This window comes from Pteropus vampyrus, unplaced genomic scaffold, assembly GCF_000151845.1.
Source record: "Pteropus vampyrus isolate Shadow unplaced genomic scaffold, Pvam_2.0 Scaffold22, whole genome shotgun sequence".
NCBI lineage: Eukaryota > Metazoa > Chordata > Mammalia > Chiroptera > Pteropodidae > Pteropus > Pteropus vampyrus.
Window position 1 is genome coordinate 13,575,254 of NW_011888803.1, and position 25,769 is coordinate 13,601,022.

At 35.6% G+C, this 25,769-nt stretch overlaps 1 protein-coding gene across 3 annotated transcripts in view; it reads left to right on the forward strand.

The window, feature by feature from the left end:
• RPAP2 (RNA polymerase II associated protein 2) overlaps window positions 1–25,470 on the forward strand; it is an 86,686-nt gene extending 61,216 nt beyond the window's left edge. For 2 of the 3 annotated variants that reach the window (XM_011355644.2, XM_011355645.2), the window contains 2 exons: window positions 12,651–12,800; window positions 20,723–21,168. In XM_011355644.2, coding sequence (XP_011353946.1) covers window positions 12,651–12,792 — 142 coding nt within the window. In that variant the 3' untranslated portion in view covers window positions 12,793–12,800; window positions 20,723–21,168. Of the gene's footprint in view, window positions 1–12,650; window positions 12,801–20,722; window positions 21,169–25,459 lie in introns of those variants that run through there. The other variant, XM_023528107.1, reaches the window with a different exon arrangement.
• The last annotated feature ends 299 nt before the right edge of the window (window positions 25,471–25,769 follow it).

Consider the following 25,769-nt stretch of genomic DNA (forward strand, 5'->3'; position numbering starts at 1 on the left):
TTTATTGAGTACTTATTAAGTTCAAGATCCTAATTGCTTAGTGTATTTTTTCTGTTGTCTTTAAACATTTCCATTTAGATTGTGTATTATAGAGACTTAACACCTTTTTAATATTTTTCCTGCCTCTGACTCTTCTCATTCTGATAGTTCTAGTCAACAGTAAAGTCATATTGTTCTTGGAGGAAAAATTAAAATGCCTCCATTTTGCTCTGTGTTTAAAATATTTTTACAAAGGTTCAGAGCAGATTATAAAGACCAAAGGGTAAAATCGGGGTTGAATTTATCTAGTTCTCACTACTGCTGTTTGCGTTGTCCCACTATCCATTTTGAATGAGGAATTTGAGAGTTCGCTTTTTGTCATTTTTATACAACACAGGTGTACACTGTCTTACAAGACAAGACATATCAAAATATATAAGGCTTAGTAGCAGTAATTCCACTGGAGTAAAAGTACTTTGGAAACTGCTACAAACTGCTTGGTGAACACCTGTGATTTCTGTGGAGGTAAAATCACATTATTTTGCATATATGCCTGCATTATTTCAGTTTCATGTATTTACTGATTTTCTATCTGATGCGTTTTTTTAAGCCCCATATTATAATGTTGTTTTTTACATGGAGGTTTTTAATTGCAGTGAGTTACAGATCAGCTGCACTGCAAAAATGTTTCATAAAAATACAGCAACTGCCAGGTTATAACTAGTATTCCCATGGTTTCAGTGCAGAGAAAAATGTTGCCATCTGAAACGCTAAGACGTACACAACTGTCACATGCTCCAAAATTCCCAAAATTATAAAATTAAATGCCACTGACAAATTCTCTGCAGCTAAGGTTATACAATGAGATACATAGATACATTGAGATAATTGAAAGTAGGAATAATTATATTTATTTCTTTCCCCAAGGGAAAAAAGTACACATTTGGAAAAAAAATTTTATTTGAAAAAAACTTTATTTTAATTTGAAGGAATACATGAACATCTATATACCAAATTAAAATGAGGAAGTAGAGTCAGTGAATGTAGATTTCTTGATAAGGATAGGTGAGAGATTAACAATTTGTTCTGGATAAAAGAGACTTAAGCATGTTTGTAGGATATGGAGAAGATATGGTAAAGAAAAATAATCTGAAGTTGAGGGTGAGTGGGGGTGGGGAGGTCAGATATATGTGGTAGAACAGAGACCCAGAGGAGGCACAAAGAACTGGGATCCTGGTCACATGCAGATGGAGTAGCTCGAGCAGGAGAAAACTACTGTATCATCTGAGACAGAAAGAAAATAAATGAAGAATATATGATTATAAGTAAGTTTGTAAATCAAAGGGAGAGATTTTAAAATCATGTCTAACAATTTCATTTTTCAACAAAGTAGATTGTGCTCTAAGAGTAAAGAGATGATGGTTGGGTAGAGAGTCAAAATAGTGATAACAGAGTAGTCACTGAGAGGATCTGGAAAAGGAACTAACCAAGGTCAGAGAAAATTGACAAGTGACACCGAGGGCCCAGATGAGATTAGAGATCATAGATTTGTATTGGTATCAGTCTTCAGAGTTCCCTTCTTTTTCCTACTCCCCCACCCCCAGTAGTTTTCAGCTATCCTGTTGTAGGTATGGAGAAAGCAGGTTGTAGCAGTGACCTTGGGTTGTACTTTTGATGACTAGAAAAGCTAAAACAAGGATGCAAAAGATTCAGAAAGCATGCTGGTGAAAGAGATTAATTCAAGAAATCAGCACAAACATAATTGGTACAGGATAATGGAGTTAGGAAGAAAACTGGTCTTCCCAAATACTTCTTGTATCCCTCCCCTCAGAGCTCTATCTTCAGCTCTGACATCTCTCCTAAGTTGAAGACCAAATTTTTAAAATTTTTTTTGCCGGGCATCTCCATTCGGATATCCCTCAAGTAATTCAAATGCTCAGATCCGAGACTGAGCTCATTTATATTTCAAATGTCCCTTTTCTCTGGTGACATTTCCATCTTTCTAATTGTCCAGAATTAAAATCTGATTTGTCTTTAGTGCTTCTCATGCCCTTATCTCCCATATCTAATCAGTTGCTAAGTCCTGCCTTTGTAACTTCTCTTACCCAGTTGTTTTTCTCCATTTCATTGCTACTAGCTTGCTTCAGGCTTTCATTATTTGCCCAGACTGCTTAGACAGGTCTTGCCATGTGTCTCTTCCCTCAACTAGTCCATCTTTCCTCCAGCTATAAGAATCTCACTAAAGCTTAATTCTGATCAGGGTAGGCCTTTGTTCAGTAACCTAGTGACATCCCAGTTCCTATCAAGTAATTTTGCTTGAAATTCAAGACCCTCCAAAAGTGGTCCGACCTGCCTATCCAACTTGTTTCTCTTTTTTGTCCCTACATTGTGTCCTGTTTCCCCCTGTGAGCATCTTTGCTAGCACTCTGAACTGTGCTTAAAATGCCTTTCTTTCTTGTAGCTGGCTCTCCTAGTCTTCAAATGTCAAATCTTCAAATGTCACCATCTCCTTAGAAGCTTTCTTTAACCCCCCAGAGATAGAAGTAATGTCTTCCTTGTATAAATGCCTATAAATGAGACCTTTCTTTTGGACCATATTACCTTCTACTTTGTTACATAGGTATTTATGTGACGATCCCATTTCCTTTGCTATTCAATTTCTTCCAGAAGAGTAGTTAACAAGTATAACAAATGATCAGAACTGTACAAATTTATTCACTTCAGAAATTCAGCAGTGGTTCTCAACACTGGTTGTACATTATAATCACATAGGGAGCTTTTTTAAAAAATGCTAGTACCCGATTCTAAGATTTTGATGCACTGGTCTGGGGTGGGGCCTGGACATATGTATTTTTTAAGTTCCCCAAGTGATAATAATTTGTGCAGGCAGAATTGAGAGTCACCATCTTTAATTCTAGCACAATTATTAGTGTGCTAGGTAGAGATATACTAAATCAATTGATTTAGCTATGCCTGCCAGGATTTGCTTGCTTAGAGGTACTTCTTAGCTTTCTTCCAAAGTCTACATTAGTTAATGGTGTTGGAAAGGTGCTTCTTGACTGTCAGGAAAAAGGATGAATTAGAAATAATAGAATTGTCTGTTTTCATTAGCACATTTATGACATTTCAAAAATTATTGAAAGAGCATATACAAGTGGGCCTTTGAAATCACAAGATATACTCAGCTATTAAAATGAATCAGACATGAGCTCGTATGGTATAGTGGTTAGAAGTGTAGACTAGTGGGGAGTACTTCTGGGGTTTTTTACTCATCTCTTACTGACAACTTGACCTTAAGAAAGTCACTTGAGCCTCACTTTGAAGTTAACACTTATAGCAACTTCACAGAAAAGCTGAAACCAACAAGTTAGTTTCATAAAGAAAAAAATCTTTTTATAAATTTGGAAATCACGGATGCTTCTTATGTTTGACTCAGTGGTTAAGAACCTGCCACAAAGGGAACTGGGAAGAAGAACTAGCATTCTTCAAGGGAAACAAATTTCCTTTAATTCAGAAACCACCTACAACCCATTTTAAACTATCTGAATTTTAAACTCAGCTCTGACCTCTTGGCATTTGCTTCCTTGTCAGTTATAAAGCCATGTTTACTGTCTCCTTAACATCAATAGCAACTTAGGAAAGTGCTGTGAAGTCATTACCTAGGCACATGCCCAGTCCATGTTATTTTATGGAAAAAGAAAAGCTCTTCAACAGGGTGGATTTTTTTGTTTCTTTCCTTGTGCCCCAGTGTCTGCTGTGTTGCTTCTGGGAGGAAGCCAGGGGCCACAAATTAGACAAATGTTGTTAGAGAATCTTTGACAAAATTGAATTTTCTGTGTTTTCCCCTGTAAGAAGCAAGCAAGGTGGAAAAAGTTATGTTGAATATGAAATCCTAATTACTTGCATGATAAAGAGCCCTGAATATACAAATAAATTCCTTTTGAAAGGTTACATTAGAATTTTTTTTTAATATCTGAGAGGCATTTTGCAAAATGTCTTGGGTTTCTGTGGGCCCTTATATTTCTGAAAATAGATGACATTTTGACCCATCGTGTTACTTACTGGTCACAGCTCTTTGTTTCAGTTTTGAGGGTATGTTTGTTCAGACAGAGGTATTCTGGTTTAATCCTTTATCACTTAGCACTTGTTAATGTAGAGAAGAAGGGAAAATCCCAACTTAGTTTTTTCAAGAAGACAAAATATGGGTAAAGTGATCATTGTTACTGCCATGTAGGAAGAAAGGAATAGTGAGATTTGATAAGCGAAATGCCTTTGTGATTAAGCACTGTTCTTAACCAGTGAGACCCTGGATAAATCCCTTATTCTGTCCAAAGCCTCAGTTACTTCAGCTGTCAAAAGGAAACTAGCTGTACAGGTTGGGACTAAGTCACACTTGAAGAAATTAAATAGTAGTATAGCCTCTTAAAATAAAACTATTCAGTTAAACCTCATCTTTTAGATTCTTCATTTACCCAGGCCATTGTTAATAAAGATGGCTCATCTGTCCCAGAAGACTTTTGTTTTTGTTTGATTCTAAGCCCCTAAAGTGTCGAGTATTATAATATTTGTTATGTTTCGAATTATAAAGTGACAGGCATAGTGCCTGTGCCTGTAAATGTTGAAAGTATTTCTGTTTAACAGAAATATTCCTCTTACCTTTCCATTCCAGCCCTAACTTCTGAGGGATGAGAGAACAAATGTTTAAAAATTATTTTAAGCCCAATATTATCTTTCAGCAGTCTCTGCAGGTTCATCACCTTTATGCATGGTAATCAGCAGAACAGGTTTCCCTATTGCAACAGAACTCTGTATGAACCCAGTAAATTCTCAAATCTGATAGGTACAGAAAGTGTGTGGCTTTTCACTTCCTGTCCCTTCCTCCAACCCCAAACCATAGAGAAGCATGCTTTCTGGTTACATTTATTCACATAGATGTTCTCACAGCTCTTTCTTCCCTTAAGATTGTTGGGTGTGAGGAGTGTTGTTCACTGTCATTTTACAACAGCCTACCATTTTGATTCTGGGACTTTAGAAATCAATAATAAATTCCCATGAAATTCCAAGAGTTTTTGCTTCTCTTAGTTTTGAGGGTAGAGTAAGGAATGTCTGTGCTATATCATTTCAGGCAAGTGTCTGATGTGATCTTCACACATTTCATACAGATTATTCAAGAAAGCATAATTTAGATCGTGCTATGATTTCCAGTGTTCAGGAGCTGCATTGTGTATTCCCCAGTGGGAATGAGTGCATTCAGCAAAGCAGTAGGGACCACGATTGAGAAGGCCATTGAAAAATCCAAGTTCATTACTGACTTTTACTGCACTATGAGAGAGGGATAACAGTTCCATCAGTTGTTTAGCTCCACTTGCTCAATAAACCACAACTTTAACTCTTTTTACGTAGCTTTCTCTGTTGGTAAGATACAAACCAGTGATTCACAAAATTATGGGTAACTTACTCTGAGGCTTAATCAAGAGTTTGTACAGCTCTAAATCCTTTGATGTAAGGATCTATAAAAATGCTACTTTTTAATGAAAAATCTCTCTGTTGTCAAACTTTGAAACTCCTCTTACTACTGTGTATAATAATTCCTGTTAACCAGATGTTGTTTGATAGCTTAGTAATAACAAATGGAGAGTACTTATCCTAACCTGACTTGCATTCTCTTTTTGATGTGCAGCATATGTGGAGCAGTCAGCTAAATAAAGGTCTTATCATTAAGATACAGTTTGACTCTTGGCTTTTTGCTTTTGTTGTCATGCCATTTACCATATGGTAAAGAACTAGTCATAGAAGGCTGACAGTCTTTTCAGAATAGAGATTTGAATCAGTGGCATTTTCATGAGAACTTTCCTCTCTTGTTTGTGATTTATACCTTGCGGGTTATTGTGTAGTTTTTTTCAAATTTTATTCTCCAGCATACAGACTATTTGTGGTAAGCCATCCTTTCAGTGTCATCTTTACAGGTTTTTATTCATACTTAAAAGAACTTGAAGGAAACAAATTGAAACATAAAAATCTTTTGTTTTTACTTATGGCCAATCACATTTTCTATTGTTTTAAAGGTATTTCCTATGTAAAACTCATTGTTAAATACCAACTATGGTATATTACTGTTTTTTTATTTAAGCAGAAGTAGTTATCTGGGCCCAGTTTATTGTGGTTTTCTTTTATATTCACTGTTAGAAGTTGCAGGACTGGAATAGAAGCTCTAATCTTTTTCAATATATAATAGGGTGGGAGTTATTCTTTAATGACAAGGTTAAACAGATAAGTGATTACCATATCATAATTAATAGTGTACAGATAAAGGATTAAGGGGAAAGGAGGAGCCTGGGGAGTCAATTTAACAAAAACAAAACAAAAATGGGGGGCGAGGGGGTTGTTGGATAAAGTCTCCTTAGATTGTACTTCAAAGATAACTCAGATGTGTAAAATTTTTTTATATCTTTTTGTGGGATGGGAAATGTGTTGTTTTATGTTTTGAAGTAATGAATTTGGACAGTGTATTATGGGGCACTACATTTTAGGAAAATGAGAAATTAGAAGGGAGTGTAGGGAAGAATACCAATCTGAATAAGGAGCAGTCAGGTGTTATCTGTGAGGAAAGAGTAAAAGGACTTGGAATTAATTGACAACCATTTTCAAGAATATGAAGGAATAACTATTAAGAACTTGCCCCCAAGATAAGTTCCATGAAGGAGAAAATAAAATTCTGCAAGAGACATTTAGGTTATATATGAGAAACAATATCTAGAATTTAAAATTTGTTAACCATTGCAACATACTACACATAGAAGTATAGAATCTCCTTCCTTCAAGATAATGGAGGTAGTTTATTTACAATCTTGTGTAAAGGGACCAAATCACTACATTAAGAAAGGATCTTGAGTCTCTTTTCTTAGATCATTTAAATCTTAATGAGAGGAGACTGAAAAGAAGTATAGATTCCAAAAACAGTTCAGTTCTTGTTTTGAGGCTACATTCTGCTACTTTCATTGACCTAAAAAGAATAAGAATATACCCCATTCAGGAACAGTAATAACAGCCAGAAATACATAGAAATAAAGACCTATATTAGTTGCATTGTAGATATCCTAGATTGTTCTTTTGGCCAAGTAAATCTCATCTTGTTTAGAGTGAAAAAAATTTCCTCTCCTTTGATGTTTCACCTGTGAGGTTAAATTACTTTTTTTCGCTCCTAAAGAAGATACTACCAAGCACCTACTCCAGACTAAAACTTGGCAGAATTGAGGCAAGGTTGGTCAGTTAGGCGGGAGTGGAGTAAGGCAGGGGATGTTCTGCAGCTGGAAGATTTTATAAGATATTTTTGGTTTCTTTAAACATCATCCATACTTTCACAGACTAGACACTTAATGTTCTAGAGCCAAATGGTTCCTTTGGAATTCTCATCTCTTGTTTTAATTGCTGTCATCATCAGAGCTATAATATATAAAACATTATATTAGTGTTCATTTTAAATTAAAATTGGAGCATAATAGTCTGTAAAGGGCCAGATTTTAAATATTTTCAGCCTTGCTAGCCCTATAGTCCCAGCTGTTCAACTCTGCTACTGTGATGCAAAAGTAGCCATAAATGGGCACGGCTGTTTTTCAATAAAACTGTATTTACAAAAATAAACAGCAAACTGGATTTGGTCCACAGTCCGTTGTAGTACATTGGGAAGTGCGAATATGGGGAAGCAACAATTTTAGTCCTGTAATCATTCACCAAATTATGACAAGAACAAGCCTGTGAAAATACAAAGATGGATGAATAAAATGTGATCCCAATCTTCCATCTGTCTGGTGGGTGAGAAAAATATGTACAACAATATACACTTTCATATTATTTGAAATATTTATAAGAATGTATTCATGTGATTGAAACAATGAAATTAAAAGGAAAAAGGCCCAAAGAAATTGAATTTCTCCTACAAGTAGTTATTCAAAGCAAGAAAACAAAGTGATGAGATCTGTGAGAGAGGATCATGATGGCAATGTGGAAGAGAATGCATTGGAGTGGGAGACCACTTAGGAGGCTGTAGCTCTAGTCCAGGCAAGAGAGAACACATCTGCATTAGGACAAGGATGTGAGAATGGAGAAGATGAAATGAATTTAGGAGCACCTCAGAGGAGAGTCACCAGGAATTGGCAACTGATTAGACAAAGGACATTAAGGGGTCATACTTAAAGATAACTGAAGTTTGTGATATCAGAAGGTTTTGAAGAAAATGTGAGGTTAGAAATTCAGGTTTGAACATATGAATTTGAGGTACCTGTTGGACATCCAAGGAAAGAAGAATCCCAGGAGAGAAGTTAAGAGATTTGAATCATTGATAGTCAAAGCCATAAGATGGGATGCAGTACAAAGAAGAAAGTCAATATGAAACTTTAGATAAGAACTATCATTCATGGGCTGGTGAAAAAAGAAATGCCAACAAGAGAGATTGTAAAGAATTGGGTAGAAGGAGAGCCAAGACACAGAGTGCCTCAAAAGCCAGAGGAGAATTCTAGGAAGAGAGGAAATGATCAGGGACATCAAACACTGCAGAGTCAACTGGGAAGAGAACTGAGAAGAGGCTTTTAGATGTAGCAATTAAAAGAAACCATTATTGGCCATGAAAAGAATAGGGACTGCACTACTTTAGTCCTTCATGGTTTCCAAAGCCCTCTTCCATGGTCATTGCTGAAAAAGCAGACTCTATAGAACTCTGTCTCCAAGCTCAGTGTAATGCTCTTCTACATCAGATAGGTCCTCAAACTACATTCAGCCCAACTGTACCTATCAGGGCTGCATATACCCTAAAACAGGGGTCCCCAACCCCCACATGGCCTGTTAGGAACTGGGTCGCACAGCAGGAGTTGAGTGGCAGGCAAGTGAGCAAAGCTTCATCTGTATTTGCAGCCGCTCCCCAGTGCTAGCATCACCACCTCAGCTCCACCTCAGATCATCAGGCGTTCGAGTCTCATAGGAGCACCCTTCCCTGGTGCCAAAAAGGCTGGGGGCCGCTACCCTGAAAAACAGTCTCAGCAGTTTGGTAGTAGCATCTTGGGCAATGGCTACAAACAACTCCCATCATTGACCAAAACCATAAAGATTGCTTGCCTCTGATTTATCTGTGAGTAGGCCTCTGGCTACAGAGATGACATGGAAATTCAGCAAATGCCCAGTGAGCCGCAAGCTGGAAGAGTGGGCAAGCAGTCAATTGCTATTAAGTAATAAAACATATTAAAGTAGATGAGCCAAGGAATCTGGAAAATGTAAAGATTGTATATAGTCCTTATTCAACTTTAAATGTAAATTACTTTGGCGATTGAAGCAAATTAATTCTTTTGAATGAATCATTCATAAAATTACTGTATACTATAAAATTTTTCAAAGTTCAGCATCTTTCTTGATATATTTATTATGACTTTATAACTTGTCAAAAACATCCATTTTTTGTATTCTCGAGCCTGGTTTCTAGAAAAGATGATTTTAAAGAGAAAACAATTTTTACATGACTCTCAAAATAATTCACTGAATTATTAATGTTTAGAGGTGCACAAGAACTGTTAGAGTAGTTATTTATTTATATTTCACACCTTATTCCCAAAAGGATTTAAGTCAACTTAAAATTTTTGTAAAGTCAATATATAGTTGTCTAATCATTTACATTCTGTGTTAGGGACTGGGGGATAAGGAAGAAGTTGTTTTTTCAGTTAAAGATTATAGGGGAAATGCAAGGGAATAAAGTTAAAGGAAATTTTGTTTGCTAACTTTCCAGGAGTCTAATTATGCAACAACACTTAGGGCTCAAGGGTTAAGAAGAGTCAGGAAATCCTGGCTCCAAATGCCTAAAGATTGCTATATATCCATTTAATGACTTGCTACAGAAATCTCCAAGTCCCAAGCTGATATTCCTGTCTTCCAAGAGATACCAGACTTTGTATGATTTCTCCATTAGCACTTCTGCCTGCCAGCTACTTGCCATTTTTATATTTGTAATCCTCTAGTTCTCTAAAGCAAATTTAAAACATTCTGTTCCTTCTGCATATTCTTTGAGGCCTCAGTACACATAAGTCAGATAAAGATTAAACGTACAGAGTACTCTACAACCAACAAAGAATGAAAACTAACATATTAAGAGCATGGGCTTTTTGAGATAAATTGCTTAGGTTCAAAGCCCTGACCTGCCAGTTACTTTGTGATCTTAAAGAAGGTACTTCAATTTTTTGTGCCTTCATTTCCTCATCCATAAAATGGGAGCGATAACTACATTCCTCAGCATCACTGTATAGTTTGAGATAATTCATGCTTAGACCATGTACATAGTAAGTATTCAGAGGTAGCACATGGTAAAAGTTAATATTATAGTCATTATAACTGATTTTTTAAAAACCTGTTCATCTACAATATCCTACTTGAATTTTGCAGTAGTAACCGTTAAGGAACTTAAGTATCATTAGCCCTATTTTATAGCTAGATCCTAAGGCTTTGATGTTCAGCTTGCCAAAATCATTAACAAATATTCCTGGCAGAGCTAAAATTAGAACTCTGCTAGGGTTTGCAGTTAGATGGAGTGAATAGGTTTCATCTAGAAGTTCTAAACAGTTGAAGTGGTTGCTCAGAGTCCTGTTTTTAGGATTCTCAAAGCAGATCCAAGCTCATTAAGAATGCCTGATTATCAGCATCATAGGCCGTGGGCTCAGGAGCCTGGAGCAGGATTGCATTGTTGCTTTTTTTTTTTTTTTTAACTCCTAGATAAAGTTTCCCATTAACCTTAGTTTTTCTTTCTGAACAAAATTTTAGGTAAATTTGAACACATCTTATAATGAAGTTACTAATTTATAGAGTAAATATATATTTGCTAGAGGAGTATTACTATTTCTAAAATATTTTCTAACTAGGGCAATTGATAGAACAATTCTCTTACAAGCTGTTTATTACTCTTCTCATTTTCTCTCATATGAGCGCACAGATTGAAAAGTCTAGTAGTCACCATTTACTTCTAACTTGAGGGTTAAGTTTTAAAACATACTAATGGCAAGTTGAGAATTGAGAAAACTTTATTGTCATATATGAACAAATTCTAGTCTCCTTGAAAGAGAGAAATTGTCTAGGATGTGTCATCTAAGTACCATTTTAAATACACACCAAAAAAAGTTAGGTTTCTGTGGAGTTGACATATCTGATCTGCCTCCTCTGACTTCTTGGTTTTATTTTGCCAATTTTATCTCATCGCCAGTATCTTTGGTCTTACTGTAGGGGAGCAACTTTATATTTTAAATGTTGACCTCACCTAAGTGTGGGTAAAGCCAGAGTTGACTTCTGGTTCCACCTTCTCTGCAGGCAGATGCCTTAGGAAAAGCTGGCCCAAACTGCCCACATTCATCCAAGTGCCCAGGTTGGGCTTGGTGTTGGAAGGCTTGGATATTCCTGTTTGTTTCTCTGTATGAACTACCTTTGAGAAACACCAGCAGATGAAACTCATGAAGTGTAAGAACCTGGTACTCCATCCCGTAGTTCTAAAGAGGTGAGGAAGGAATATACTACAGTGGTTCTCTCATTTAGAACTCTGGATTTCACTGAACTATTAAAATCACCTAGTCCACCAGTTCTGGCTAAGACACTTTCAGAGAGACAGAGAATATACCACCTCCTCAAAGTCCTGGCAATCCCTGGACTATTCTGAAAATTTTTACTTTTGCTTTCTGTATGAAATAGCCAAGCAAGGAAGAAATCTGTCTCTCAGAAAATCACATTTCCCATTCCATACACTACTGCAGAATTGTTCTGCTCTGATTTTTTGAGATTTATTGATTTAAATAAGTTATTTTATTTATATTTGATGTACCCAGTGACAGTGACCAAGATTTATAAGCATCTGGAAGAGCTTTGTGGGACGTATGACTATTTGGGGAAAAAATTTTCTCCCAGAAAGCTTTCCAGGAATGTAACTTATAAAGGTTCTGTGAAGCAAGATCTCTGGAGATAAAATATATATATATTTATGGAAAATAATGGGTTTTCATCTTTGTGATTAGATTAGACACTTTTTAAAATCATGCTTACTAATCACATTTCAGTGTAAATTACTTTTAAGAATCTATTATATGTAGTCAATCTTTTGGGGTATTTACTGGAAATGGTTAGAGAAAAAAGAGTGTTTCTTTTGAAGGTCAGATTAAGTGCATTATAAGATGTAATTCATCTATTTAGTGTTTTAAAAATAAAAATGTTAAGGTTTCTTACAAAAGGTAGTCTTGTTTTTTTATATATTATCTTTTTCCAGGTGATATAATCCAAATATTCGATATAAATTAAGTTTTTAAAGCAGTTCTTAGCTCTAAGCTTCTCTCCACACCTCCTCTCCCCCCCCAGTGGAAAGACTTCATTTTCTTTTCTGAATACAATTTTGGTAGTTTTTGCTGACATGATGTTGAACATGTTATAGACTCAGGCTTTTAGACTCCTTTCTGTACTTAACAGTATGTTTGATCTTTCATCCTTTTTCTGAGATTTCTCTTCTGCTTTTATTAGTAAAGCCTTCTCTCTGGGAATATTGTTATATCAGAGAGACTTCATCTCTCTGGCATGACAAAATCCCCTCTGCCATGTTGAAGATGGAAACCCCCTTAGTCCTTCCCATTTCGTGGATATATATTTAATATTTTTGGTTGTTTCAGAGTGACCCCAATTCTTGGCATTCAGAAGCATTCTCAAGAAAATGTGGTGTTTACACAGTTTATAGCCACCCTTCTAGAAGAATTACATTTAAAGAATGAAGACTTCGAAAGTTTAACCATCATATTTAGAACCAGCTGTTAACCAGACAGGTGAGTTGGATTGTGTTTTACTTTGGTTTGTTTTTCATTTGTTGCCTGTTTGGATTCTTTTTTCATATTGGAAATTTTGAAAACCAAGTACAGACCTCAAGATGTCTTTAAATTGCTAAAAAAGATCATGCCATCTCTTAGTTCTCAGCTTCCCTACTCACTTCCTGTCTCCATTGTTGTTACTTTGTGCCCCACCCTTGTTGTTATTCCTCCTGTATGAGCTTACCATGGTTAATTCTGTTTCTTGCAATCCAGGAATCTCCCACTATCACCTTCAAACTCAAACCTAGACCATCCTGCATGTCCCATCCAGTAAGTTTCTTCCCAGGAAGTAGCAATTAACCCAAATACTGCAGTGATCCATTGAGAACATCCTCATCCTACTTCCCTCTTCACAGAAATCACCCCACAACCCAGCCAATATCTTGGTAATCTCCTGTGCAGATAAGTGGGTGAATTTACAAGTTTTGCTTACTTGAATCCTAACACTTCTCCCAGATATGTAGCCCTCCTCTACTATCCCAAGTTCTTATCTCTTTCCAGACTGTCCATCAGAATGTCCCCTCCCTCATCCTGCCTTAATCATAACTCTTCATCTCTTCCTCCTCTTCTCATTTTACACACTCTTAAGTACTCAGGTAGCTTTTTAAAATTTTATTTCTTATTATTAAAGTATAGTTGGCATACAACAGTTTATTATTTTTAGGTGTACAACATAATGATTCAACATTTATACACCTTATGAAGTGATCACCACACTATGTCTAGTAACCAACTGTCACCATGCCGAGTTATTACAATATTATTCATTATATTCCCAGTGCTATACACTACAACTCCATGGTTTGTTTATAACTGGAATTTTGTACCTCTTATTCCCCTTCACCTTTTTCATCCATGTCATCCCCTTCCTCCCTGTGGCAATCGTGTTTATTCTCCATTTCTATGAGTCTATTTTTGTTTTGTTTGTTCCTGTTTTGTGTTTTTAGATTCTACATATAAGGAAAATTATATGGTATCTGTCTTTCTGACTTACTTCACTTAGCATAATACTCTCTAGGTCCATCAATGTTGTCACAAATGGCAAGATTTCATTTTTATAAAAAGAATGGCTGAGTAATATATATGCCACATTTTCTTTATCCATTCATCTGTCAATGGATACCTAGGTTGTTTCCATATCTTGGCTATTGCAAATAATGTTTTCTTGGGATTAATACTAAGAAGTGGAATCGCTGGGTTTTATGATAGTTTATTTCTAATTTTTTGAAGAATCTTCATACTGTGTTCCATTTTACAATTCTACACAAGAGCTCCCTTTTCTCCGCATCATTCCCAACACTTACTTCTTGTCTTTTTGATAACAGCCATTCTGACAAATTTGAGGTGGAATCTCATTGTGGTTTTGACTTGTATTTCCCTGATGATTACTGATGTCGAGCATCTTTTCATATGTCTGCTGGTCATCAGTAGGTCCCTCTTTGGAGAAATGTCCATTCAGCTCCTCTACCTAGTTTTTAATCAGGTTTTTTTGTTGTTGAGTTGCATGAGTTCCTTATATATTTTGGATATTAACCTTTTATTGTACATATCATTTTTAAACAGCTTCTCCCATTCAGTAGGCTGTCTTTTTATTTTGTTGATGGCTTCCATCACTGTGCAGAAGCTTTTTAGTTGGATGAGGTTCCATTTGTTTATTTCTCCTTTTATTTCCCTTGACCATGGAGACATATCCAAAAAGATATTAAGACTGTTGTCAAACAGTTTACTATGTTTTCTCCTAAGAGTTTTTTGAATTCAGATCTTACATTGATGTCTTTATTTTGAGTTTATTTTTGTATGATATACAAGAGTGGTTCAGTTTCTTTCTTCTTTTTTTTTCTTTTTTTTTTTTTTGATATATCCGTTCAGTTTTCCCAGCAGTGCTTATTGAAGAAACTTTGTATATTCTTGCCTCCTTTGTTGTAGATTGACCATATAAGCAAGAGTTTATTTCTGGGCTTTCTTACCTGTTCCATTGATCTGTGTCTCTGTTTTTGTGCCAATGTCATAACTGTTTTGGTTATTATAGCTTTGTAGAATAGTTTGAATCAGGGAATGTGATACTCCAACTTGTTCTATTTTCTCAAGATTGTTTTGGCTCTTTGGGGTCTTTTGTGTTTCCATATAAATGTTAGAATTATTCTAGTACTGAGAAGAATGCCTTTGGTATTTTGAAAGGGATCGCACTGAATCTTTAGATCACATTGGGTAGTTATGGACATTTTAACGATATTAATCCTTCCAATCCATTAACATGGTATAGTCTTCCATTTTTGTGTGTCCTCTTCATTTTTTTTTTTTTCAGTGTCTTACAGTTTTCACAGTACAGGTCTTTCATCTAGGTTAAATTTATTCCTTGGTATTTTATTATTTTTGATGCAGTTGTGAATAGGATTGTTTTCTTAATTTCTCCTGACCATTCATTATTAGTCTATAGAAATGTAATAGATTTATATGTTAATTTTGTATCCCGCTACTTTACTAAATTTATTAGTTCTAATAGTTCTTTGGTAGAGTCTTTAGGGTTTGCTCTATATAGTATCATGTCATCTGCAAATAGTAAACAGTTTTAATTCTTCCTTTCCAATATAGATGCCTTTTATTTCTTTTTCTTGTCTCGTTGCTATGGCTAGGACTTCTATATTGAATTAAAAATGGTGAGAATAAGCATCCTTGTCTTGTTTCTGATCTTAAATGAAAAGCTTGCAGCTTTTTACCATTGAGTATGATGTTAGCTATGGGTGTGTCATATGTATAGTCGTTATTATGTCGAGGTAAGTTCTCTCTATACCCACTTTGTTGAGAATTTTTATCATAAATGGATGTTGAATTTTGTCAAATGCTTTTTCTGCATCTATTGAGATGATTATATGATTTTTATCCTTGGTTTTATTGATGTGGTGTATCACGTTGCTTGATTTTCAGACACTGAACCAGCCATGCATCCCTGGAATCTCACTTGATTATGGTGTATGATCTTTTTAATGTATTGTTGAATCTGGTTTACTAATATTTTGTTGAGAATTTTTGCATGTGTGTTCATCAGGGATATTAGCTTGTAATTTTTTTTTTTTTGTAGCGTCTATCTATTTTTGGTATCAGGGTAATGCTGGCCTCATAGAATGGGTTTAAAGTCTTCCTCTTCAATTTTTTGGAATAGTTTGAGAAGAACATGTATTAATTCTTCTTGAAATGTTTGGTAGAATTCACCTGCTAAGCCGCCTGGACCTGAACTTTTGTTCGTTGGGAGTTTTTTTGATTACTGCTTAAATTTCATTGCTAGAAATTGGTCTGTTCAGATTTTCTGTTCCTCATTCAGTCTTGGAAGGCTGTATGTTTCTAGAAGTTTATCCATTTCTCCTAGTTCGTCCATCTGGGTAGCATATAATTGGTCATGGTATTCTTTAATGGTCCACTTTGTATTTCTCTAGTGTTATTTTTCACTTCTCTTTTATTTCCGATTTTTTTGGGCCGCCTTATATACTTGATGAGTCTGGCTAAAGGTTTGTCAATTTTGTTTATCCTTTTAAAGAACCAACTATTAGCTTTATTGATCTTTCCTATTGTTTTTTTAGTCTATATTTTGTGTATTTCCTCCTACTAACATTAGGTTTTCTTATTTCTCTAGTTCCTTCATGTGTAATGTTAGGTTGTTTATTTGGAATTTTTCTCGTTTCTTGAGATAAGCCTGTATCACTATGAACTTCCCTCTTAGAACTGCTTTTGCTGCATCCCATACATTTTGGAAGGTTGTATTTTCATTTTTATTTATCTCAAAGTATTTTTTTATTTCCTGTTTGTGTTTTTTCTGGTTTTCTTCTTGTAGTTGATTTCTAGTTTCATACAGTTGTAGTAGGAAAAGATGCTTGGTATGATTTCAGTATTCTTGAATTTTTGAGACTTGTTTTGTGACCTAATATATGATCAGTCTTGGAGAATGTTCCATGTGTACTTGTAAAGCCTGCATACTGTGCAGTTTGGGGATGAAATGTTTAAGTTGATCTACTCTAATGTGATGTTTAAGGCCACTGTTTCCTTGATTTTCTGTCTGAATGATCTATCTATCCATTGATGTAAGTGAGATATTAAGGTCCCCCCCTATTATTGTATTACTGTCAATTTTTCCCCTTATCTCTGTTAATATATTTTCTTTATATATTTATGTGCTCTTATGTTGGGTGTGTAGATATATACAATTATTATATCTTCTTGTTGGAATGCCCCCTTTATCATCATGTAATGCCCTTCTTTGTCTCTTTTTACAGTTTCTGTTTTAAAGTCTATTTTGTCTGATATGAGAATTGCTACCCTACCTTTCTTTTCACTTCCGTTTGCATGGAATATCTTTTTCCATCCCTTCACTTTTAGTCTGTGTGTCTTTCAGTCTGAAATGAGTCTCTCGTAGGCAGCATATATTTGAGTTTTGTTTTTTTTAATCCATTCAGCCACTCAGTGTCTTTTGATTGGAGCATTTAGTCCATTTACATTTAAAGTAAATATAGATAGGTATGTACTTACTGTCATTTTATTAAATGTTTTTGTAATTCTGTTCCTTTCTTTTGATCTCTTCCCTTGTAGCTTGCTGGCTTTTTAGTGTTTTGGGGTTCTTTGTTTTACATGTACTTTATCTAATTTTTTGGTTTATGGTTACCATGAGGTTCATATATATCCGTCTATAATAGTCTGTTTGAAGCTAATAGGTGTTTATGTTCAAATGCATTCTAAAAGCACTGCATTTTTACTCTCCCTCCATGCTTTGATTTTGACGTCATATTTTAGATCTTTGTTTTTTATCCCATTTATTGTAGTTATAGTTAATTTTGCTACTTTTTGTCTTCATATAGCTTTTTAAGTGGCTGATTCGGTGCATGATATATTTGCCTTTACCTGCAAGATTTTATCTTTCATGTATTTTCTTATTTCTTGTTGTAGCCTTTGTTTTCTGCTTAAAGCTGACCTTTTAACATTTTTCTTAAAGCCAGGTCAGTAACGATGAACTCTGTTAGTTTTTGCTCATCTGGGAAACACTCTCTCTCTCCAATTCTGAATGATAACCTTGTTGGGTGTATTATTCTAGGTTGCAAGTTCCTTTATTTCAGCACTTTTATATCCTGCCACACCCTTCCAACCTGTAAAGTTTCTGCTGAGAAATTAGCTGATAGCCTTATAGGATTTCCCTTCATTTGGAACATGTTCTTGTCTTCCAATTTTCACTTTGTGTTTCTCCCTATGAATTAGATGCAATACCTGTCTCCCCCAATCTTGAAAAAGTGGTCTTGTGTAGAAACAACCTCTGTGTAGACTGTATGCTGGGTTTTGGCAAAGTGGTTGGAGTCAGGGTGGGTACCTACAATGCTGGCTGGCAGCGGGGAGAAGCATGGCCCAGTGTACCCATATACATGCAGTGACTCTCTGTTGTTCTGGTATGGCAATTCAGTGCCTGCACGCTTTGGCACCCTGTTGATCCTGTCAGCACGAGTTCTGGGTGGGGCAGCACCCCATTGATGCAATTGTCCACAGCCAGAGCAGAGGTCCAGGCTGGGTAGTCCAGTCCACACATACCAGCAGCCTTGTAGGTCTGCCAGAGCACCTACATAGATCTCCCACCTGCACTATCCAGGTGGAGGGAGAATGTAAACAATGGCATTCACCAGCACCTCTGATCCAAAAGAGTTCTCTCAGATCCCAAAGTGCTATCGCTCTTCCCCCAATCTTCATGAATTGATCTCTCTCTCCTTGGTTGTGCAGAAGCTGTTCAGTCGGCCTTCTGTTGTCTCTCAGGAGGAACTGCTCTAAATGTAGGTGTATATGTGATGTGGTCATGAGAGGGAGCGATTTAGCTTCCTCCTATGCCACCATTTTGGACCCACCTAATAGGTGTTGGTTTAATGTTATGATTGAAGAAATTCATCCTAAACTACAAATGAGACCCTCTCAGGGAACTTATTTTTTTTTTAATTTCCAATTTTTAAATTATAAAAGCAATATAAGCTTTGTATAAAAGTTAAAATTAATACAGAATTGCATAATTTTAAAAAGGAAAATTCCCCCTCACCTCTGCCTTCAAGGCTGTCTTCTTTCCAGAAGCATACTTGATATATATCATTTTATATTTTATTTGAAAGTCTATAAGAAAAACTTCAAGCAATTCTTTAAATATATGAAAATGATATTTGAGAGAGGTATTTTGGCAGGCAAGAAAGTGCAGTTTCCCTTAAACCTGCTAGAAACTAGAATATAAAGAATCAGCACTGTAAGTGCCTCCCAACTTGTGACCTTTTCAAATGTTCCCATAAAACAGTTTTTTGGGAGTAAGCTCAGATTAGCCTATGTAAGCATCAATTCAAAAGCCCTTCTAAGAAGGTAGTGAGGTTGGAGTTTATTTTATTGGGCTTCAGATACCGACAATTGAACTAATCATTCATTAGTTCATGACACCCTATCTTTATTGAATGAAAGGGTTCTTTTTTTCCAGATAGACTAAAAACAAATAATGCCTAACCAGAGGTCCTTTCAGACCTCCTTCAATGAATAGGTAGCAATTTATCTTTCTAATTAGCATATTTAAAACATGTAAACAGATGGTATTAAAGGACTTTCAACAAGATGTTTTAAGTCATCTTAGGAGTTCCCTGTGACCACTGTTTATGTAAGTAATCAAACTCTTTCCCAGGCTTTGTCAGTATTATAAGGAATTCTGAATGAATTGGCCTTATGATCTAATTTTCCACATGAGAAATGGCGATGGTTGTGAGTACACAGATCAATTTTGTTCTGTTTGCATGGTTTTTGTAAGCTATAAGTTCATTTAAACATCAAGATTTTAATGTCTATTAACCTTCTCAAGATTAAATTACTACTACCTAGTATATGTTAATATGCTTTCAGTTACAAATAATGGGGAAAAAATCCAGCCCAAACTAATCTTTCTTATGGTGATATATTATCTTTTGCTGCTTAACAAATTACTCCAAAACTTAATGACTTAAAACTATTTTTTTTAATCTCAATTTCTGTGAGTCAGGAATATGGAGATAGTTCAGTTTAGGGCTTCTGACCCAATCTCTCATGAGGTTGCAATTAAGCTTTCTGCTAGGGCTATGATGTCATCTGAAGGCCCAACTGGAAGAAGATCCCCTTTCAAGCTCATCTGTGTGGTTGTTGGCAGGATTTAGTTCCTCAGACGTGTTGAATTCAGGGCCTCAGTTTCTCACTGGCTGTCGTCTAGAGACTGCTTACAGTTCCTTGCTACATGGGCCTTTCCGTAGTGCACCCCACAACCTGGCATATGGCTTCCCTCAGAGTGAGCAAATGAGACAATACCCAAGATGGAAGCCACACTCTTTTTGGAGCTAAGCTCAAAAGTGATATCCCAGCATTTTTGCTGCTTTAACCATGACTGGTTAGAAACTCATCACCTTGCCCACACTCAAGGTGAGAGGATTGTGTAAGGGCATGAATATCAAGAGGCAAGGATCATTGGGGGCCCATCTTAGAAGCTGTCTACTACTTTGACGATGTCAAAGTTGCTTAGTAGGTCCCAGCTTTACATATTGTATACTATACTGTCCCAAGTGAGAGTCTTGAACTTCACACTAATTGAAGACACCCCTAAACCAATCCATATGGCCATAAGAATACTCCGAGCTAACCCTTTCGTTCTGGGAAGGGATGTTTGGGGAGTCAGAGAGAGGCTTTTCTTATTGACCTAGACTCATCAAGGCCTAATCCTTGAGCTGAATATGACCTTGGGTGTATTCCACCCAAATCATTATTGCTACATAATGAGGGAAAATGAAACATATTGGGAAAGCAACACAATGTTCCCAAAACCTGGTAAAATAGGTATTTTATTGAGACTGTCCTTTTTTGCTTCACAGGTATAATCCATGAAGAATGAATTAAAAATGAACTATTCATCATTTCTGGAATTCTAGCCACAGTGATGGTCTGGTGGTAACTGATAACTAGCTTTGTTTCCAGAAAAATCTTTACCTTTTTAGATTTCAACCCCCTGCTTTCTCATCTCTTACCTGTACAGAGTGACTTCCCAAGATAGAGGAGAACCATTATCCCAACAAAGATAACCAAGTCCATGCATCCCTGGCTATAAGACATAGTATTTTTATTTATTTGGAAATAAAAGTTGAAGTCTTAAATTGAAGCTTAAATGAATACTCAAGAAAATATGACCTTGTATTTTTTCTGGATGATTCCAGCCATCACATCACTTGACTGAAAAATTGAGAAAAGTCTTATTTTGGCCACATAATCAAAACTCTAGATTCTAGTAAAGAAGTTAATAAATACAATCTAAGATAAAGTCCTTTGGAAGTCTAGTCATTATTCTTTTAAAGAAGCTGACTGTGCTAGAATGTGATTAACCTCACAAGTCCAAAACAAGAGTATCTGAAAACTTTCTGGACTCGAAGAAATTTAAAAAAAAAAAAAAATGAATCTGTAGTTTGTTTTGAAGAGAGATAATCTCTAGAATTTACACTGCTTCAAAATGGATATGAAGCATGCAAGTAAGCAGGGCCTCCAGGGTAGCTGGGGCTGCGGAGGGCCTCAGACAGACAATTTGAGGAGCTTTACTAGGGGGCCAAGAAACAAAACGAGATCTGTACTCTTGGACAGTGGAAAAAATAACAGCCGCTAAAAGCAAAGCCATGAAAAGGGGCCAGAAAGCAGCCTGGTGGAACAGAGAGCTCGACAAACAGGCAACTACAAGCTCTGCAAGGTCACAGGCTACATCAATATAAAAAAATCAATTGTGTTTTGTATACTAGCAATGAAAAATCCAAAAATTAAATTAAGAAAACAGTTCTATCCACAATAGCACCAAAAGAATGAAATATTTAAAAATAAATTTAACAAAGGAAGTATAAGACTTGTACAATGAAAACTATACAACATTCAGAGAAATTAAAGATATAAACATATTCCATGTTTATAAATTAGAAGATGCAACATTGTTAAGGTGATAGTCCTCTCCAAATTAACCTATAGATCAATGCAATCCCTGTCAAAACCCCAACAGGCTTTTTTGAAAAATTGGCAAGTTGATCCTAAAATTTCTAGGGAAATGCAAAGGATCCAGAATAGCCAAAACAATTCTGAAAATGCAGAACACTTCCTGATTTCAAAACTTACTACAAATTACAAATCTACAGTATTCAAGACAGTGTGGTATTGATATAAAGATCAGTGAAACAGAACTTTAGAGTCCAGAAGTAAGCTTTCATATTTATGGTCAGTTTTCGACTAAGCTACCAAGGCATTTCCATGTACAAAGGATAGTTTTTTCAGCAAATGTGCTGAAATATTTCAGTATCAGATGCAAAAAAGATGAATTTAGACCCTTACCTCCTAATATATGCAAAAATAAATTCCAAATGGATCAGAGACCTAAATGTTAAGCAGAAACTATATATCTTTTAGAAGAAAACAAGATAATACCTACATGGCATTGGTTTAGGAAAAGAGTTCTTAGATAAGATCCCAAAAGTATAGTGTGTAAAGGAACACATAAGTTGGATTTCAACAAAATTTTAAACTTCTGCACTTCAAAAAAACATTAATAAATTGATAAACCACAGACTGAGAAAATATTTTCAAATTATATTTTATAAAGGACTTATATCCAAACTAAAGAATTCTTAAAACAAATATGAGACAACTCACTTTTAAAATGGGCAAAACATTGAATAAACATTTCAGCAAAGAACATATACAAATGGCTTAGCATATGAAAAGATCCTAACCATCACTAGTCATTAGGGAAATGCAGGTTAAAACCAAAATTAGATACCACTTGACATACTATCATAGTGTTGGTGAGATGTGGAGAAACGAGCCCTAATCCATTGCTGGTGGGAATGTAAAACTGCAGCTATTTTGGAAAACAGTCTCATGGTTTCTTAAACATGAGTTTACCATATGACTAAAAAATTCCACTTGGTGTTCTATCCCAAAAGAAATGAAAACGTTCACACAGTCTTGCAGGCAAATGTTCATAGCTGCATTAACCATATTTAGGAAACAACCCAAATAAGCGTTAACTGGTATATAGATAAAGTCCAAAAGGTACCAGAAGGAAAAGTGAGCAGGAGATTGAGACCTATTTGAAATAATGACAGAAAATTTCCCTGACCTGTCAAAGGAAATAGACAAGTCCAGGAAGTACAGAGAGTCCCAAATAAGATGAACCCAAAGAGGTCCACATCAAGACACATCATAATTAAATTGCCCAAGGTTAAAGACAGAATCTTAAAAGCAGCAAGAGAAAAGCAGTTACCTACAAGGGAGCTCTCATAAGACTGTCAGCTGATTTCTCAACAGAAACTCTGCTGGCCCAAAGAGATTGGCACAAATATTCCAAGTGATGAAAAGTAAGGACCTACAACCAAGACTACCCAGCAAGGCTATCAATTAAAATTGAAGGAGAGATAAAGAGCTTCCCAGACAAGAAAAAACTAAAGGAGTTAATTGCCACCAAACCATACTACAAAGAAGTCTTAAAGAGACTTCTTAAGAAGAAAAAAAGACAAAAAATATGAATAATAAAATGGCAGTAACTACATATCTATCAATAATCACTTTAAGTGTAAATAGATTAAATGCTCCAATCAAAAGACATAGGGTAGCTGGATGGATAAGAAAACAAGACCCATGCATATGCTGTCTGCAGGAGCCCCACTTCAGATCAAAAGAAACAGGCAAAGTAAAGGGATGTAAAAAGATACTTCATGCAAATGGAAATTTTTTAAAAAGTTGGGGTAGCAATACTTAGACAAAATAGACTTTAAAACAAAGGCTATAATAAGAGAAGGACATTTCATAATGTTAAAGGATCAATCTAACAAGAGGCTATAACCCCTGTAAACATTTTTGCACCCAACATAGGAGCACCTAAATATATAAAGCAAGTATTGACGGACATAGATCGACAGTAATACAGTCATAGTAGGGGACTTTTAACACCCCATTGACATCCATGGATAAGTCTTCCAGACAGAAAACATGGAAACAGCGGCCTTAAACAACACATTAGACCAGATGGATTTAATTGATATTTTTAGAGCATTTCACCCCAAAGCAAAAGAATGTACATTCTTTTAAAGTGCATGTGCAATATTTCCAAGCTAGATCACGTGTTAGGCCACAAAACATGCCTCAAGAAATTTAAGAATATTGAAATCATATCAGGTGTCTTCATCAGCCATCAATGGCGTGGAACTAGAAATCAGTTACAAGAAAGAAATTGAAAAAAACAAACAGAAGGAAGCTAAATAACATGCTACTAAACAATGAATGGGTTAACAATGAGATCAAAGAAGAAATCAAAAGATACGACAACGTTGAGACAAATGAAAACTTGATGACCCAAAATCTTTACACAATGAAAAGCAGTCCTGAGAGGGAAATGCATAGCAATGCAGGCCTTCCTCAAGAAACAAAAAAATCTCAGTCTAACCCTACACCTAAAGGAACTAGAAAAAGAACAGCAAACAAAAAGTGAGAAGGAAGGCAATAATAAAGATGAGAGCAGAAATAAACAAAATAGAGTCTAAAAGAAGCAGTACAAAAGATCACTGAAACCAAGAGCTGGTTCTTTGAAAAGATAAAATTCATAAACCTTTAACCAGACTCATCAAGAAAAAGAGATCCAAATAAGTTAGAAATGAAAATGACACCTGACACCACAGAAATACTAAGGATTATAAGAAAATACTACAAATATAAGACCCTTAGATATGCTGCTTATGAGAGACTTACTTCACATCAAAAGACACACACAGACTGAAAGGGATGGAAAAAGATAGTTCATGAAAATGGAAACAAAAATGCTGGGGGGTAGCAATGCTAATAACCAGACAAAATAGATTTTTAAACAAAGGCTATAATAAGAGACAAAGAAGAATCCATATGTTCATTGCAGCATTATTTACAGTAGCAAAGATATGGAGGCCACCTGGGTGTCCATCAATAGATGGATGGATAAAGAAGAAGTGGTACATATATACAATGGAATATTACTCAGACATAAGAGTGAAATCTTGCCATCTGCAACGACATAGATGGACTTGGTATTGTACTGAGTGGAGTAAGACAAAGACAAATGTTATATGATTTCTCTTATGTATGGAATCTGAAGAACAGAATAACAGAAACAAGATCATAGATAGCATTTTGATGGTTGCTGGATTAGGGGTGGATATGGGCGAAGGTGGGGAGAGGATTAAGAGTTACAAATTGGTAGTTATAAAAGTATCATGGGAGTTACAAATTGGTAGTTATAAAAGTGTCATGGGTATAGCATGGGGAAAATAGTATTGTAATAACTGTATAGTGTCTGTGTATACTGGATTTATCAAGGTGATTGCTTCATAAGTTATATAAATGTCTAATCACTATTGTACACCTGAAACTAATACAGTATATCAACTCTAATTGAAAAACATATATTTTTTAAAAAGATATAATTCAGTTAGAATTTTTTTAAAAAGTGTTTCCTTAAGATCAGGGAAAAGACAGGGATGTCCACTTTCATCACTTTTTTCAACATAGTCTTATTGGAAGTCCTGGCCACAGCAATCTAACAAGAAAAAGAAAAGGCATCCAAATTGAAAGGAAGAAGTAAAACTGTCATCATTTGCAGATGACATGTTACTATAGAGAGAACCCTAAAAGATTCCACCAAAGCACTTTTCGAACTGAAATTGAATTCAATAAAGTAGCAGGATACAAAATTAACATTCAGAAATCAGTTGCATTTTTATACACCATTAACATTATCAGAAAGTGAAATTAAGAACACAATCCAATTTACAATTTCATAAAAAAGAATAAAGTACCTAAGAATAAATTTAACCAAGGAGATAAAGGACCTGTACTCAGAAAAGTATAAGACACTGAAGAAAGAAA